We start from the raw sequence: 18,239 nt of genomic DNA on the forward strand, positions 1-18,239 counted from the left end.
TCCTCCCATTCAACACATGTCAGTCCATATCCCAGCAAACTAAATCATCTCCATTTACACATCAAATAGAAACATGAATCACTTGTAATGATTAGAAACTTGATAGAATTTCAAATCTAGTTTGGGGAGTCATTCAGTGAGAAACAGTGAAATGATTTTCCATGTGAAAAGGTGGACAGCAGAAACAGAAAGAAACAGTGAGAACTAAAAGAGAAACAAAGAGCTTTGGAACAACGAGGCAGCAGGAGGACAGCTGCAGTTTAACAGCTTCAACTCACTGACAGGAAACAACATTAGAAACATCATCATCCTCAACTCATCTGCTGCACTGACACTGACACCTTCAACGGACACACCTTCACTTTACCATAAGTGTTAATATATGGAAACATCCTGTGAGTGAAAGTGTGTGTGAAGGTGTGTATGTGTGTGTTAGTATCAGGATCAGAGAACGACAGCTTTCCTCTGTTCCAGTCCAGATTCACTCTGATCCTCTGGAGCTTCTTCTGAACTGAGAGATCAGAATCTGCTGATGGTGAGCGTGTGTAGTATTTACCTTCATAGAAAAATATTCTCCATAATCCAGACAGTTTGACTCCCTTCCTCTGCACAGACTCTGCAAACACACCCAGTGTCCACCATGTACTGTCTCCAACTTCAACATCCCAGCTGTGAGTCCCTGAGTTAAAGCCCTCAGAGCCCAGGACAGAGTAGATGCAATCAAATCTCTCTGGATTATCAGGAAGCTGCTGCTTCTCTCCTCCTCGTCTAATACTGGTCAGATCTTCAGACAGGATGAGTTTTGGATGAGCAGTGTTTGGGTCCAGAATGAGAGGAGTGTAGGAGACCATGTCCTTCATGTTGTTCCAGATGTTGAAGGTCAGGTTGCCCAGGTGTTTGGCCTGGTCTATCAGAGCTCCTGAGGGCAGCTGTGGATCATCCAGCAGGGGGCAGCGCTGGACTCTTTCCACTGCAGCCTTGTAGTTGTGCAGGAATGAGACGTCTTCAGCTCTCAGCTCCTCCTCTGTGGCTCTGACTGTGTCTGAAAGAGCTGCTATCTCTCTGCTCAGAGCCTCCATCTTCTCCTTCATCATCCCACTCTTCTGCTCCTCTTCCTCCCTCAGTGCAGCCAGCCTGGCCTCCTCTTCCTCTGCTAGAAACTGGTGAAGCTTCTTAAACTGCTCCTTAATCTGCCTCTCTGTGTGTCGGGCCTGGACCTTAATGTGTTCTGCTGTTTGATCAAACTTCACTTGAACTTCTTCACAAACCTTTAACTTCTTCTTTAAGGGCTCCAGAGTTTCCTGAAGTTCCTTCTTGTGTTGTTGTGCAGCTTCATCGATGGGTCTGAATCTGTGGTTGGTGTGTTTTTCTGAGTCTCTGCAGACGAGACACACTGGCTGCTGATGGTCCAGACAGAAGAGTTTGAGTTTCTCAGAGTGCAGACTGCAAAGAGCCTCTGAAGCTCTCTGATCTCTCTCCTGTAAGAACGACTCACACAGGTTCTTTAAAGCCAGATTTAAAGGTGGTTCTTCCTTTGAAGATCTTGTCTTACAAACTGGACACTCGTGTGTTGGTCTCTCTCTCCACCATCTCTTCAGACAGTCTTTACAGAAGCTGTGGCTACATGACAGAAGAACAGGATCTCTGAAGACCTCCTGACAGACCGGACAGCAGAGATCCTCCTCTGATCTGGAAGCCATTGAGTCTGTGAGTGAAGCTGAAAACAGCAGACAGGAAGTACAGTCAGTCCTGGCTCACCTCCCTCCTCTACCACCTTCACTGAAACTTCCTTTGAGTCGTGTTTTTGCTCAAACTCACATTCAGTGTGTGGAGCGTGTTGGAGTTTTCCACTTTTCTCTCCTGTAGCTGGACTCACTCAGAGGAAGCTGCTAGTTTGGTCTGAGCTCAGTCTGATCGTCTGTGCGTCTCTCTTTACTGAGGACGAAGAACTTCCTGTTTCCTGGTTTGTCACATTTGAGTGACGTGAGGGGAGGAGAAAATGTTGCTGTTTCACTTTTAACTAAGGTGTGTTTCAATCCTGCCTGTTGTGAAGTTTATAAAATAAAGTGTCACTCGGTGGTTCAGCTGTTTGTCAGCTTCTATTTTAGACTTTGTTCTGGTTCTTGTTCAGGTTCCCAGCAGTGCGAGTGTAATGCAGTCACACACACACAGGTGGTGTTAACCCTCTACTGCATAGCGTTACCCTCAGGCAACAATCCACGTTTTCATGCCTTACGGTGGCCCTTCAAAAAAAAAAACGTTTTTTATTCCAAACAGTGCTACCAGGCACATCTCTTTCCAATAAAATGATGACTTTGATTTTGAGGGGGGGGGTGGGGGGGGGGGGGGGGGGGGGTGGACTGATTCAGACAGTGAATCAGTCCATTCACTGTCTGAACAGAGTTTCGGCATGTTAATTTTGCACTGTTTTGCATGTTCTGGCACATGTTGTTATGGCATGGCTTGATTAAGGTACACATTATGCTGACATCTGGGGCCAGAGCTGAAACCGTTCTGGGCCAGCACAGGGCCAGCAGTGTGTCTACAACTGGCCCGTGGCTGCACACCACCTACAGATGGCCCACATACCGCAATGAATAATGGCCCTTTGGTGGCCCAGATCAGGTTTGCCAGAGGTAATCCACACATGGGCCAGCACAGGACAACCAGGGTGTCTGAAACTGGCCTTGTGCTGGCCCATGTGTGGGCCACCTCTGGCAAACCAGGTGAGGTCTCGCCTACTTTATGGGGACAAATTGCAAGGTAAATCATTCAATTTTAGGGTGAAGGCTTGAGTCAGGGTTAGGTTCAGGCAGGGACTTGTGATGGGTAGAGTCAGGATAAGTCTCAAGGAAATTAATGTAAGTTAATGTAATGTCCCCAAAAGTGATGGAAACACGTGTGTGTGTGTGCGTGTGTGTGTGTGCATGGGGTTAGGGTCAAATGTTGGATGTATTTTGGTGTTTTATTGTTTTGTGAAATGTTTACATTGTTTATTTGTTGTTTATTTATTTGCTCATCCTTGTTGTACTAATACAACTTATTATAGAATAACTTGGCATTTTACTACCCTTGTTGCACAGTGTTGCCTTGAAGCAACAAACCAATATCTGTTTGGGGGGGGGGGCAGGGTGTCAAATTTTATGATTGATATATTATTAGGGATCCTAAAGCTCCCCCAAAATAGGGAGAAATATTTTTTTCCCCCAAAATTAAAAAAAGTCATGCAGTAGAAGGTGGATTCACTTTGTTACAGACAGTGGTGTTATTTCTTGTAACGAAGGTGTTTCACTCCAAAGTTCAGACATTAACCTGCCAGAAGTTGTAAAAGTTACTAATAAAGAGCTTTTATCTCATTTCACATGCAGGTCAGAGCATGGAAGCTGTGATGCAGCAGTTTGAAGAAAATTGCTGCTGATATAAAATATTTTTTGATTCATTAATGTTGAATTCTCTTGCAGCTGCTCTATTCCCATGTTGTTGCAGTATATTAATAACTAACCTCGTATTGTGGATGAATAATCTCAGTTGTTCTCCTGACTGAAGTTTGGCCCGTGCATAGCATCCTGCTATGCGATTGCATTTGTCCCTGACCACCAGAATTCCTCACGTTAACTTTTATTGAGTGGAAAAAAAGTTGGCGTTTATCCTCCAGCTTCACTGTGCTAATGTTATGCTAACATAGCTGTGTCGCTAGCAATCACGTAGCACAACATTATATACCGGGTAGCCCAACTTCAGTAACCCTTCAAATGCCACTGCTGTTTGGTTTTCTGTCTTTGTTTACGCTGGAAGTGGTAGCAGAGCTGTACGTACGTTTTAATTAGTTTCAAAAATCTCTCAGTCAGAACATGGTATGAAATGTTTAGGTGGAAACTAGCGAGCTAACTTCCTGTTAACTTCTAACTCCGTTAAATTTAATAACTTCTGTTTTCATGGATGCCTGGATGTTAAACTTAATTGTTACACCTGGTAAAGCAGCAACGCTGATGATTTTATTAAAGATTAAGGAATTTAGACCATTTTTTAGTGTTGTTTGACTTTGGGACCTGAATCAGACAGAGTTTTGGACCCAGATTACTCTGCGAAGCTCCTCACTACGGCAGCCGTAATGCTCTGACAATCCATCAAGCAGTGCGGCTTACCAAAGTTGTACTAAAACATTTTTTATCACATTTCTGCAGCCAAAATCAGTTCGAGGTCAGTAAGCACAACCAGAATTCATACATAAGGCAAACTCTCGATTTTTGAGAAAATTAAAGGATTTTAAGTGTGCCTTATAGTGTGGAAAATACGTCATACAGAACAAAAGAATATATCGCGATATATATCGTTACCGCACGTGCTTCAAATTATATCGCGATATGAATTTTAGGCCATATCGCCCAGCCCTACTCTAAACTGTAAATAAAGTTTTAAAATACCCTGTTTTTTTTTTTTTTTTCTTTTTGTGTCCCGTTTGGATCTTTAGCCATCAGAATTGTTATCTTAAGGCCAAGAAAGATGCCAAGCGGATTTATTTTACCAAGTGGATCATCATGGCCTTGCCATATTGGTCCATTTGATTGACCTTTATTATAATTATGAATTTATTTTATTTTCAGTTGCTACAAACGGGACAGACATTACTGGGGGATAGGACAGGGAGAAAGAATGAAAGAAAGAGAGGGAGAGAAAGAAAACCAAAGGGGAGAAGAGACAGTGAGAAGGGGGGGAAGAAAGAAAAAACAAACAAACAAAAAAAAACAAAACACCTGGGTCACCTGTATGGAGAAAAAAAACAGAAGAGAAAGCAAACAACAAAGAGCAATATAATTTAAAAAAAACGGCAGCATCACAATAAACTAGCTAGCAGTAGATATCAGTAGATACTAAATAATAAACGATATTGTGCAGCACGCAAGATAGACAGCGCACAATGTGCTTTGAGGCAGCAGCCAAGAAAGCTGTAGTCCGCGTCTGTGAATACCCGTGTGTACACCTGTGTGCATACCTGTGTGGATCAGCATGCTTGCATTCCAAAGGTTTCTCCATGTAACGATCTGCTAGGGAGTGTGGGGAGCCACAGCCCCGTCCTCCAGGGTATGAAGCAGGTATGGAGGAGATCAAAACTCCAGACATCCAGAGGCCCCCAGAACACAAGAGACCAAGGAAGACTAACAGAGGGGCAGCCGCGCCACTGTCCCAGTAAGAGCTGAGGAGAGTCCCAGATGAGGGCTCACTCAGCAGCCGCGGAGCAGAAGCCAGGGGGAGTTGCAGTGACGCGCCCGTGAGCTCCGCCGGCAGCCAGCTGTGCCTGAGTGACCGAGCCCCAGGCCAAGAGGCCGGGGGCACCCCACCTCCGAAGTGGCCCGAGCGAGCCCCAGGTTCCAGGCCCCGATAAGCGGCCGCCAAGGAGTGAGCCGGTGTGTACCCGGACGCCCACCCCCACACACAAAGAACCACCAACGCACCGACACCTGAGGGAGTCCGCCACTGGCAGGGGAAGTGGTGGTGGGGGGAGATAGGCCTCCAAACCTTGGAGGGCCTGAGATGTCCCCAGAGAGGTGGCGTCTGACACCCAACCTGACATATAGACACAGACATACAGGCACACACAGACACAAACATCCATTCCCACCCTCATGCTCTCATATGCACTTACTCCACACTCAACCAACGTGGAGACAGACATAAAGAGACCCTGTACGCACGATCACACTCCCCAAGCGTACTCTACTAACCGGGTCTAGGTACCCTTGCCCCTGGAGGGGGGAACTGCACCCAGACCCAGGTGGTGTTACCCTTTTCCCTGCGGTGGGGAGAGGCAGACCGCCCCGACTCCGTAGCAGCAGGGAGGCCCCACACTCCAGACCGCAGTCGGACGGCCAACTCCTCCTAGCCCCCCCGCTCCAGCAGGTCGCAGAGAACGGGGGTGAGAACGGGGGCTGTTTTTCTGTCACAAACTATACTTTAATAATGTGTAGTGGTGTAATCTTTACATATCTGATCAGGTTGTCAACATAGATCATGTTTGCCAAAGTCCTCTGATGTTTTCCCAGATGTTGCTAGCTCCGATAACAGTCAGCTGACTGTACTGAGCTCACAGCTCCAATGTTCCAACTGTTTTTTACGTTAACCGGTTAGAATTGTGTGTTCCACATGTTGCATCCGCAGATTCTCATTTTCACGTGACGGTTGTCTCTTTCTGCCTGGTCTTGTGTCTCTGTGTTTCTGTAACTTAAATAACGAGCCGACATTTTGCTCACGATACCAGCGATCAGCTCGACAGACCCTCAGTTTATCTGCATACATCCTCCTCACCTGTCAGCTGTTTAACACCTGCTGCTAATCCAGGAAAGACGCCCACGTTACCTGGTGATAGTCACAGTTTAACGTGGGCGGCTGCAGCTCGATATAATGTAATTTCGGCACAATATTCTGCACAAGATAAGTAATTGTAGTTTGTTTCCTGAGCGCAGAGCTGCTGGAGCTTGTGTTTCATTCAGAGTGACTGACCTGTGTTAAAGATGACAAATGAGTTTTAAAAGGAGGTGACGGACACTGAGAAAACTAGAGTACTCGAACCACGGACCAACTTTATCAGCGGCTGATATCGGTCACTGGCACACAGCTTTAAAACCTCCGCTGAGTTTTAGCTCTCAGTGATTAAACACAGGACATAATTCAATCAGGTTTTGTTTGTTGGGTCATATTTACTTTGCTGTTTTATTTACAATTGAGCGAATTGGTTTGGCTGAGGTTAAAGTCACATTTCATAACTGCATAGTTTTAGTAAAGTTTAATGTTTCACTTGAGCATGTTAGGCTTAACCTGTCATGGTCTGGCTGGCAGACCGTGGGGATGTGGGGAAAGGAGGACCCAAAACGCAGACTCTGCGATGCAAACAGTGCTCTTTATTTACAGTGAAAAGGCTGTAAATACAATAACTCCCCGTTGCTCCCTCGAACCCCGTGTGCGTGCTTCCCTCCGATATCTGTGCTCGTGCTCCCCGCTGTTGTGTTTCCGCACCCCCGTGCGTGCTGCCTCTCCGGACCACTCCTCCTCCTGCAGGGAAACCAGAGACGCAGCCGTCAACACTAACCCTCGGCGGGCATATACGCACAGCACAGACCTAAGCTAACACACACTGACTTGGTAAGATAACTCAATGATCCCGCGCCGGTGGGAGCTCCAACTCTCTCCTAAGTAGCTCCCCCGACGAGCCCTGATCACCAACAGGTGTGGCATGAACTTCAGGTGTGGCCAGTCCTTCCGCAGGGCCACACCCCTCAGGTCTGCAGGTGGCTGAGCTCCATCCTCCAGCCACACACACCCATACCCTGCCTATACATATGAGTGGGACACAGACTAACACAGCACAGTGCAGAAAAACACACACATCACCAAAATAATAATAATAATAACAATAATAACAACAACATCAACAGTCAAAACTGCTCACGGACCCCGAGTCCTCCAGAGCTGGGTCCGTGACATAACCATTCGTTTTCTTTGTTATCTGGTGTTCATTTGTGTTAATCTTTGTTAAACATTAATTTTGAATTGAAACTAACATTTAACATCTTTTTATACAAGGAGGAAAGAGGGGGGGGGGGAGCATTTCCACTGGGAGTAAACAACGGCCACCAGGCAAAAGCAATGGTTATGACTCGATTAGTGTGAACCCCGCCCCCTGACTTGGTCACCTGATGGGTGAGGCTGACAGATAAAATGAATTCTTGAAGACGGCCGCAGGGCCAGGACTGCCATAATGAATTAATTAAATCCATAAATAAACTTAAATAATTAAGTAAATGTGTCAATTTATTAAAATTGGAAATAATTAATTACATAAATATTTACGACAATTAATTAATTATTGACACATTTAATTAATTATTTAATGGTGTATTTAATTAATTCCTTTTGGCACAGTTGACTCCTTCAGGTCTCACCATGAAATAATTGTATCTGTCAACCATCAGTGCCTCTTTTTCTTGAAGACATTGTAGCAGAACCACCTGTCTACTGACGTACTGGCAAACTTCTACTGGTGTGCGACAGAGAGCATTCTGACCAGCTGTGTCACAGTCTGGTATGGGAACTGCTCTGTTGCTGACCGCAAGGCACTGCAGCGGCCAACAACGCCCAAAACATCACAGGGACACCACTTCCTGTTATTGAGGATGTCCACAAGAAGAGAGGTATACACGAGCATGCATCATTCTCAGGGACTCCTCTCATCCTGACAATAAACTTTTCCAGCTCCTCCCCTCCAGAAGACGCTACAGGACCCTGCAGATTAAAACCAGCTGGTTTAGGAACAGCTTATTACCCACAGCTGTCACCCCACTGAACTCAATCTCCCGCTGAACCTTTCCATCCACACCCCCCTATCCCTTGCAGTGACCATGATCATGACTGTAATTCATTCTCAATGTAACGCAATCTGTACTTACGCCAAACCTTTAATGCGTGGAAATCAGGACTGTTGACCTTGGGCAGTTCACTAGATGTCAGTGTCATCAATTTCACCCCGAGGTCTAAGCCCAGAATCACAGTTTCTCTAGAAATAGGTCACAAGAATTCAAATGTGTCCCAAATACAGTATCTATATCCCGTCAGAGGCTAGTTTCGTAAAGGAGATTGGTAGTAGCTGCTCCACCACAGGAACAATAAGGCTTCCAGCACACAATGGACACCACACTCACTTAACATAAACACATTTATTAGACACAATTTTAAATAATTAACCCTTTTTTGTAGTGTCTTTCCACTCAGTGTCACAAGAAAAAAATAAAATAAAATCAAATATGTATCCTTCAAGGTCCTTTGGCCAAAAGAAAATCACCTGAGCTCAGGGAGAAGTAAAGTGCATCGTTGGGGCCCTTTGAATTGTTCCTACCGCTCTGTTGGAACGGTGTAGCATCCAATAATAGCAGCAAGCAGAAGCATCCACCCGCAGCAACGACCATCTACTAGCCAGGACGGTTCAGCAGAGTCATCAGATGAGGACTTCCACAAGGCCGTTCATCCAGTAGGATTCAGGGCACCAAAAGGGCAAACAAACCAGCCTACACACAAGTGTGCAGAAGAATTAACTAAAATGTTCATAAGTCTCAGTACCACTGACTCAGTGTCCATGTCACTAACGCCTTATTTAACAGACTTACCATTATAATAATACAGGTTTGTCAAAATAAAAATAGAACAGAACATAAATGCTGTTAACAATGCTTATTAATGCTGTTCTCTTAGGCACAACATAATAACTCTGTAACTGACCTCGTGTCGGCCGCCATTTTAGGACATTAGCCAGGCTCACTTAACGGCTAGCTTGCTAACAGTCAGCCAATAACACACGTTATACAATATTTAGCCTCTTTCTTAACAAACATGACAGCGGTAGATTTGATACCTCGCTGCAGTTTAATAATAAGGCACAAAACATTTCATACGAACATGAGCTGCAAGCTAACTCACCAGAGGGGTTCATGTAATGGCGAATGGCTGTCGGATTCAGCTCAGCTTCACGTTCGGAACCGCTACAAGACTCCTTTTTCTAACAACATATTAAAACATTAGCTTCACATATAAAGGTTTTTAAAACTATTTACAGCAACTCAAATGTCTACTGTACCCGAATTTCCAGCTCGCAGTGGGCACGAGAGCAGCATGCGCCTCATCGGACGAACGGAAGGAAAAACTCTGTAGCTGGACTAGAGAGTGGCTATGCGCACAGCACAGTGGTGCGTTCAGTGACTACCAAATAATCAGAAATCCCATACTCAACAATGATCTGGGTTACATCAACATTCACCATATGCTCACAGTGATTACTGTTATAGTTTAGGACACTGGCATAGTCTCTGTTATGGTGCGTACATTCATAGGACTCTGTAGATCTGTTTAACTCACACCGGACATTGGTCTATATGTAGCAGATCTGTTTAGAAAATCTGTATAATTGTTCATGGTGCATCTGTATATCTGCCCATCTGTACAGTAAAATTGATCTATACATCTATATGCTATACAGATCATCTGTACATTTGTGTTATTGCACTTACTACTCTTGCACTTCTGATTAGATGCAAACTGTATTTCATGACCCTGCATTTATACATGTGTAATGGCAACAAAGTTGAATCCTGTCCGATATTGTAACAGTTACTGATTTTCGGCAGATTAAAACTCCCATCTCCAACCACTGGTGAAAAAGAGTTGCAACTTCCTTCAGAGGAAATAGCTGTGACTGTTTCACCTGGTATTATGAGATAAACAATGATTGGACTGCCTGTAGATGAATGCTGGTGTGTTTGAGGAGAGTCATCATGTGGCGGGTTGACAGCGGGTCAAGTGAGGCCACCACATGGTGGTATTTAGTATCGTCGGCTGAAACTCCACGAAGAGCAAACTGAGCTTCTACGTGCACGAACCATGAAGGAGGATCGTGAAACCAAAAATCCGGCAATTTAAGCGCCACAGCAAACGCAGCCATCGGCAGAGGTGAAAGTCCGGCGGCAGTCGATGCTTCCAGGCCGGAACTGGCTTCGTCGTCGAGCCTTAGCATGTTCGCTACAGGGGTCACCAATGTGGAGGTATGTAATAACGACAGGAGAGGTCTCAGTGTCTCACTCCAACTTTATTAACTGACTCTCAAAACTTCATATATATATATATATATAAAATTTAGTTTTCCAACCCCTACTATCGCCAAATTGCTTGCTCATTCATAGAGAGTCATATGATTGTTGGGTTCTTGTCACAAATTTGTTACAATGTACAGTGGGGCAAAAAAGTATTTAGTCAGCCACCGATTGTGCAAGTTCCCCCACCTAAAATGATGACAGAGGTCAGTAATTTGCACCAGAGGTACACTTCAACTGTGAGAGACAGAATGTGAACAAAAAAAATCCATGAATCCACATGGTAGGATTTGTAAAGAATTTATTCGTAAATCAGGGTGGAAAATAAGTATTTGGTCAATAACAAAAATACAACTCAATACTTTGTAACATAACCTTTGTTGGCAATAACAGAGGTCAAACGTTTACTATAGGTCTTTACCAGGTTTGCACACACAGTAGCTGGTATTTTGGCCCATTCCTCCATGCAGATCTTCTCGAGAGCAGTGATGTTTTGAGGCTGTCGCCGAGCAACACGGACTTTCAACTCCCGCCACAGATTTTCTATGGGGTTGAGGTCTGGAGACTGGCTAGGCCACTCCTGGACTTTCAAATGCTTCTTACGGAGCCACTCCTTTGTTGCCCGGGCGGTGTGTTTTGGATCATTGTCATGTTGGAAGACCCAGCCGCGTTTCATCTTCAAAGTTCTCACTGATGGAAGGAGGTTTTGGCTCAAAATCTCACGATACATGGCCCCATTCATTCTGTCCTTAACACGGATCAGTCGTCCTGTCCCCTTGGCAGAAAAACAGCCCCATAGCATGATGTTTCCACCCCCATGCTTCACAGTAGGTATGGTGTTCTTGGGATGCAACTCAGTATTCTTCTTCCTCCAAACACGACGAGTTGAGTTTATACCAAAAAGTTCTACTTTGGTTTCATCTGACCACATGACATTCTCCCAATCCTCTGCTGTATCATCCATGTGCTCTCTGGCAAACTTCAGACGGGCCTGGACATGCACTGGCTTCAGCAGCGGAACACGTCTGGCACTGCGGGATTTGATTCCCTGCCGTTGTAGTGTGTTACTGATGGTGACCTTTGTTACTTTGGTCCCAGCTCTCTGCAGGTCATTCACCAGGTCCCCCCGTGTGGTTCTGGGATCTTTGCTCACTGTTCTCATGATCATTGGCCAGAGGGGCCGATGGCGCGATATGGCAGCCTCGCCTCTGTCAGTCTGCCCCAGGGCAGCTGTGGCTACAACTGTAGCTGCCTCCACCAGTGTGTGAATGTGAGAGTGAATGAATAGTGGCATTGTAAAGCGCTTTGGGTGCCTTGAAAAGCGCTATATAAATCCAATCCATTATTATTATTATTATTGTGACCTCACGGGATGAGATCTTGCGTGGAGCCCCAGATCGAGGGAGATTATCAGTGGTCTTGTATGTCTTCCATTTTCTGATGATTGCTCCCTAGTGATGTGACGTTCTGTATCGGGGCTTCGAAGCGTGTGTCGAGTAATGGAGGGGGCGTTTCCGCGATGCGCATATCGAGGCTTGCTTCATTTATGGGAGGAGCTGAAAATGATGACGTCCGAAGCCTCGCTGTACCACGTGACTGGTTCATGAAGTGGTTCGAACTTTGCCGCGAGCTATGACAGCGATATAAACCCCTCAGACTTCATTCAAAATGTGGGTGTTTGATGGAAAGTTGCAGTTAGTGAGAGTTTGGAGGTTTATGAGAGTGAGGAGAGAAAGTCAGGAGAGAATGGAGCCAGCTAAGAAGAGGAGGATGTCCTCCCCTGTGTGGGAACATTTTGATCTTATTCCTCCCAACAAGGTATGTAGATTTCTACAGAAGATGTATTTTCATAATACTGATGGTGCAATAAAACTTATGTTAAGCTGTCTTTACTTTTGTACAAAGTGAGGTGTTTGCTATTTGCCAGGGAGCTGGGATATAACAACACCTCATCCATGCTTAGGCACTACAGAGCTTTGCATGAGAATAAGGGGAACACCGATTGTGGAGCAAGACCAGGTGAGCCATCAAATGCCATGATAATATAGCATGCAGTAATGTTACTAAATGATATAACAATATTATACAACTGTTATAAGTTACGTGTGTGGTATTTATATTTGTGTTTTGTCTTTATTGTCTTTCCTCAGGAGAACAATCTCAAATAGATGAAGACCTGGTTAGCATGGTGATTGAGGACTCCCAGCCATTTAGCATTGTGGAGGACAAAGGATTCAAAAGGTTTGTTAAATCATTAAATCCTAGCTATGTTCTCCCCCACTAAAAAGGCCATAAAAGCAGTGAAAATTTAGTTTTTACAGAATAAAATGTGAACAGGCAGGACTGAAGCCTCAGTGTGTAGCTGTCCATACCTCAACGTTACAAAAGCACAACCACTGTCCACACCCCAACCACACCTCACCTCACAGTAAATGATCATTTCCATTTTAAGCATTTCCAAATAATCATTTTCCATACTGCCAGTATAAATATACACAGTATACTGCCATCACTACAATATAGATGTTTTACACACTCCTTTTGTTGTTGACATTTACAGGCTGTGTGCAAAAGGCCACACTCTTCAAATTCATCCCAACTAATATTTTTACGTCCAGTAGGTGTCCTACTAGAGCAAATGAAGCTTCAAGAAGCTTTGTGCTGGGATGTACCAATTGGATGAAAAGCTTCAGTGCTTCATGAGGCTTCATCTGCCCATCACTATTGCTCCCACAGTTGATTTTTTTCACACCAAGCTGTTTGCCTATTGTAGATTCACTCTTCCCAGTCTGGTGCAGGTCTACAATACTTTTCCTGGTGTCCTTCGAAAGCTCTTTGGTCTTGGCCATGGCGGAGTTTGGAGTCTGACTGTTTGAGGCTGTGGACAGGTGTCTTTTATACAGATGATGAGTTCAAACAGGTGCCATTCATACAGGTAACGAGTGGGGGACAGAAAAGCTTCTTACAGAAGACGTTACAGGTCTGTGAGAGCCAGAGATTTTCCTTGTTTGAGGTGACCAAATACTTATTTTCCACCCTGATTTACGAATAAATTCTTTACAAATCCTACCATGTGAATTCATGGATTTTTTTTTTTTCACATTCTGTCTCTCACAGTTGAAGTGTACCTCTGGTGCATATTACTGACCTCTGTCATCATTTTAAGTGGGGGAACTTGCACAATCGGTGGCTGACTAAATACTTTTTTGCCCCACTGTAGTAAGCGCCAAAATCTCCACCCCACCACTTCCCTTCAACTTGGGTGTGAGTGGAGCCACCTGGTGGTCCGCCACAAAGTCATGTTTTTTTGGGTCAACCATGTTCCTGAAGCTGAAAAATTAATCCTTTTCATTGAGATCAGTCTTTCAAAGTATCTGGCTCGATAGAGTCTACTGTTAGTCAAAGACCAATGATTCACTTCCTCATGTTGTTTTACAAAGAGATTGTAACATGGAAGTGTGCCAAATATGATGATATCTGAATGTGAGCAAGGTGTTAAGCTGTCACATATAATGCACCAAGTTTCACACTGGTTCAGATCTTCATGCCTCACACTGAAAATCAAGGAAACATTTGTATTTTACATTAAGTCATATCCAAGTATTTTGATGGGGAAGAAATAAAGAAAACAGTGAATGTTGAACATTTATGTGTTATCACAGATAATGAAAATGAGGAACATTTTTTATGTGAAACTATGATTATCATCGTCTGAAGTATCAAATGTTCAGTTTCAGATTTTATGTCTGTAGCATTCACGTTTTTATAATACTGCAGTTCAGCTGTTAAAAAGTTTTGTATATCTTTCCTCAGAACATATGAGCAGAGCTTTTAGTTCAACTGTTCAAATAACTGTACGTGGAGTTTTTGGAAGAAACACCTGTGTGCACAGAGCAACTAGCAAGACTCACCTGTATCTGCAGTTTTCAGTGAGCAGGAAAAGCTGTTTGTATGTCCTCTCAGTCTAATGATATTCTTGCAGATCATGAAACACACAGTGATCACACTTCTAACATGCAACCATTTCCTCTTTGTGTTTACAGCTTTGTATCCACAGGAAACAAACACGTCTTTTTCTGATCAGTCACGTGTCTGCACTTTTACTTATAACTTATAGCAATAACTCTTCAACAAGATGTAAAATTAAACACATGCAATCTGGAAGCAAAGCAAAGCACAGAGTATTTCCACCTCCATGAAAATCTGTATTTGATCTGAACTTTTGGGGGGTGTGGATCTTTGATTTATCTGTACTGCATATTCTTTCTAAAGGCTTGGGGATTAGTACTAAATTCCTTCTTTGCTGCTCTTTGATGTTATATTGAACTGTTTTAGTCATCCTGCTCATCAAAACCAGCTGCACCAGCTGCATTAACACCTCCTTGTTAGTCTGCTTTTATAGCCTTCTGCAGGATATTGGTGGTACAGCAAAACCAGTATTTTTAGCCAGGTAAGTCCAATGAAGCCATTGAAGCCACAGATAGGTAGCACATCTGCTGCTTGATCGCGGAGTGGCTTCCCTTTTGGCTGGGCTTCCTATTAGCGTTCCTTCACTGAGTGGCGTTTCATTAGTAAAGGTCAAATCAAAATTAGAAGTAAATTAAAAATGTACCAAAGAAAAGTGATCTGTTTCCTTTCATCACAGACATTGCTGTCATAAAGCTCATCACCTGCCAATTAATATGTTAATCCAGCTTTTACATTTCTGCCATCTTGTGGCCACAGTGGACAATTGTCAAAGATGCATTTATTTCAGTCTGGCTGGAGCTGGGCGAGCAGCGAGGGCAGCAGCATGTTTCTGGTGGTTTGCATCTGTGCACTGTGAATAAACTGCTGCTGTGTGAGTGTAAACTGATGGAAGAGCAGCAGGTGCTCTGCTGCCTCAGCTTTCACCGCCGTGCTATGAGTTACTATCTTACTATGAAAGCACAGTTAGGGGACAGCAGCTCTCACCATCTCTGATTATGAAACAGGCATGTTCATCAGGTGCAGGCTCAGCAACACTTTCAGATTGGCATCTATGAGAATGACAAAATGAGCGGGTGTTTAACCCACTCCACATTACTTTTTTATTCAATGTTTTTCATTTCAGTGTTGTCTAAGGGCTATGGCTCTGTATGTATGATTTTAACACTAAATGTTTTGAACAGCAGTTTACATTTTGCCACATGAGAGAAAAAATGCGAAAAATATGACATTTTCTTTGAACTGTTACTCTAAGCTTTCTTTGAGCTGCTTAGTTAAATTCAGAGGATTTAACGTCCTATCTACTCACTTGCATACCTTTTCTTATTTTATTTTTTTCTTAGTTTTTATTTCTTATTTTTTCACCACTTATCCAACCAGGCTCGCAGTTTGGCTTTTGTTTTGCAAAAGAAGAGAGGCAGGGATCACTCTGGGATCACTCTGGGCAGGCTGTCAGTCTGGTAAGAAAGTATGATGTCCAGACATCAGTGCAAAAGAGCATTTAAGGATGTCACTGCAGGTTATAGCTATTACTGTTCAGGGTATTAGAGTGTTCTCATTTGCCATGAGGTATATTTTTTTTAAACAACTTGTTAAAACTGTCAACAGTTTGTAACAGTCACAATGGTGTGGTGTCTCTTTAACGTAACATAAGTCGAGCGTTTATGATGTCACTAGTGTGCACCACTGCCCTCTCTGTGATTTATGGGAGCAACGTGCTTGCATGCGAATAGAGACGGACTTTATATGTTTTACCCCTCCAGAAACCCTTTGCAATGCTACGGGTTGTATGAACACTGTCTGTCATGCTTGATAAGCAGCAGCCATTCAACTATGGCGGTATTTTTGTGCCACTATTCTGAACGCACGTAAAAAAAAGATTGAGCGCACATAAAAAAAAGTTTGCAGGTGCAAGTGTTGCATTTTGAGGAGGAATTTATTTTGAGCGAAGAAAAACTGAATTTGAGTGAACAAACTTCATTGCTGCATGCAAAAAATGTATTTCAGTGTTTGCTATTATCCACACACACACAACAGCCCCTCTCGCTCAGTTTTTGTATTTGTGATGGCTCGCAATGTGTTGCTCGCGCTCTCAACATTTCTGCCCGTGCATGCTCAACTCTTTCTCTACACCGTTATATTTGTGCCACAAAACCAGCCAATCACAGACTTGGATGCAAAAAATCTGATTTGCTGTTCTGGTCTCCAAACAGCTCGAAATGACGAAATGCAATATCCCAAAATGCATTTCGTCCAAAACTCAAACGAGGCAGTGGCGGAGGAACACAGAGTGGCGGAGTTTGAAATATTACTCTTTCTGGGTCACAACATAAACTTTTAAGATATTTTCATGCGAGATTGGTGCTGTGTAAACTTCAAATATCTGCTCGATTTATCAGACATCACATATTTCCATAAGTGCTCTAACGTTTTCGGAGATGCCTGTTAGGGGGGGGGCACGGTATGAAAAGAAAAAAAAAAGAATGCTTGGACACTGCTAGCATAATGGACAGGTTTTTGACGGGGCTCCCACACAAACGCAAAGCGATGAAACGTCGCCAAATAAGTTTCCAAACCGACTTCCTTCCAAGTCAAAGACTAGAGAATATGATGAAGCATATCCTCCCTGGCTTCACCTGCACAAGTGCCAAGATATGTCTGTGAAGGTTCTCAGTCATCCAGGTCATCGTAGTCTAAGGAGCTTGGAAAGAATAGCGTCAGTTCTAGGGTCAAATGGTGTAGAGTCCCAGATTTAAACCCTGTGGCAATGTCCCCCCAAAGACGGACAAAGGACCCCCTGATGATCCTCTACCTAATCACATGAGCCGAGGTGTGAAAACGGGTGTGGGTCACAATCAGCCAGGGTTTTAGGTGAGCTCACCCTATTATGTGATTTCCTTAACTCACATGGCCCACGGTGTGAGTGGGCATTAAGGCGTCTGGGAAGGTGTTTGGGGGGGGGGGGGGGGGTGGATTAAGGGGGGGGGGGGCACAAACATTTTTCTTGTAAAACAAAGGGGGTCCTAGCAAAAAAAGTTTGGGAGCCACTGAACTACGATGACCTAAGACTATGTTAAGCAAAAGGATGGAGGCTGAAGACTGGTGAGTGCCTGAACCACTATTCTCTCAGAGAGCATGATCACCTTACATGATATCCTGGGTCCTTGTTTAAATCAATGCAAATGATAGAATGAAGAAAAGTTAATAAACGCATTAGATCGATCACATTTAAACTCATAAAAAGGGTTTTGGGGACAGTTTTATATTGATGAAAGGACATATTGTAGTGGACTCAATAATTCCTCCATTTTGTTCTGTCCTAAATGTTGACTTCCCCAGTTTATGAGAAAATAAAAATCACATCAGCTGACCCACAATGTCACAGTACCATGAATAAAACTGCTTCCTCCCTTAGTTTCAAATTAAAACTTTTGTGAAAGAGACCCAGCAGGAAGTGTGCAGTTTGGTAGAGCAGTCTGTCTATGAAACATCGGCCTAGTGTTAAAAATGAAACATCACTGAGCTGCACTCGTGGTACTTTGATGTAATGTTTAGGTTTATTAGTTGTTTTTCTCATAACCAGAAGTTCTGGTTATGTCCTGCAGAAGTTCTCTGATGACTCTGCAATAGTCGGCCTCATCA

The 18,239-nt window shown here is 43.8% G+C and overlaps 1 protein-coding gene and 2 long non-coding RNA genes across 3 annotated transcripts; all 3 read right to left on the reverse strand.

Annotated features, from left to right (window-relative positions):
• Positions 1–237: 237 nt before the first annotated feature.
• Positions 238–2,018, reverse strand: LOC120720786 (nuclear factor 7, brain-like). Its single transcript, XM_040010566.1, has 2 exons — positions 1,819–2,018; positions 238–1,717 (listed from the first exon to the last, which is right to left on the reverse strand). Exon 2 carries the CDS (start codon positions 1,698–1,700, stop codon positions 312–314), a length of 1,389 nt encoding a protein of 462 aa, XP_039866500.1. The 5' UTR covers positions 1,701–1,717; positions 1,819–2,018; the 3' UTR covers positions 238–311.
• A 4,858-nt stretch (positions 2,019–6,876) lies between these two features.
• On the reverse strand, positions 6,877–7,786 carry LOC120720789. Its single transcript, XR_005693040.1, has 2 exons — positions 7,135–7,786; positions 6,877–7,047 (listed from the first exon to the last, which is right to left on the reverse strand). It is a non-coding gene; the product is annotated as an uncharacterized LOC120720789 (long non-coding RNA).
• Positions 7,787–7,883: 97 nt separating this feature from the next.
• On the reverse strand, positions 7,884–9,796 carry LOC120720763. The gene is made up of 3 exons (XR_005693038.1): positions 9,623–9,796; positions 9,466–9,544; positions 7,884–9,056 (listed from the first exon to the last, which is right to left on the reverse strand). It is a non-coding gene; the product is annotated as an uncharacterized LOC120720763 (long non-coding RNA).
• Between the last annotated feature and the right edge of the window lie 8,443 nt (positions 9,797–18,239).

The sequence above is a fragment of the Simochromis diagramma genome, unplaced genomic scaffold (assembly GCF_900408965.1).
Source record: "Simochromis diagramma unplaced genomic scaffold, fSimDia1.1 OVJJ01000418.1, whole genome shotgun sequence".
Taxonomy (NCBI): domain Eukaryota; kingdom Metazoa; phylum Chordata; class Actinopteri; order Cichliformes; family Cichlidae; genus Simochromis; species Simochromis diagramma.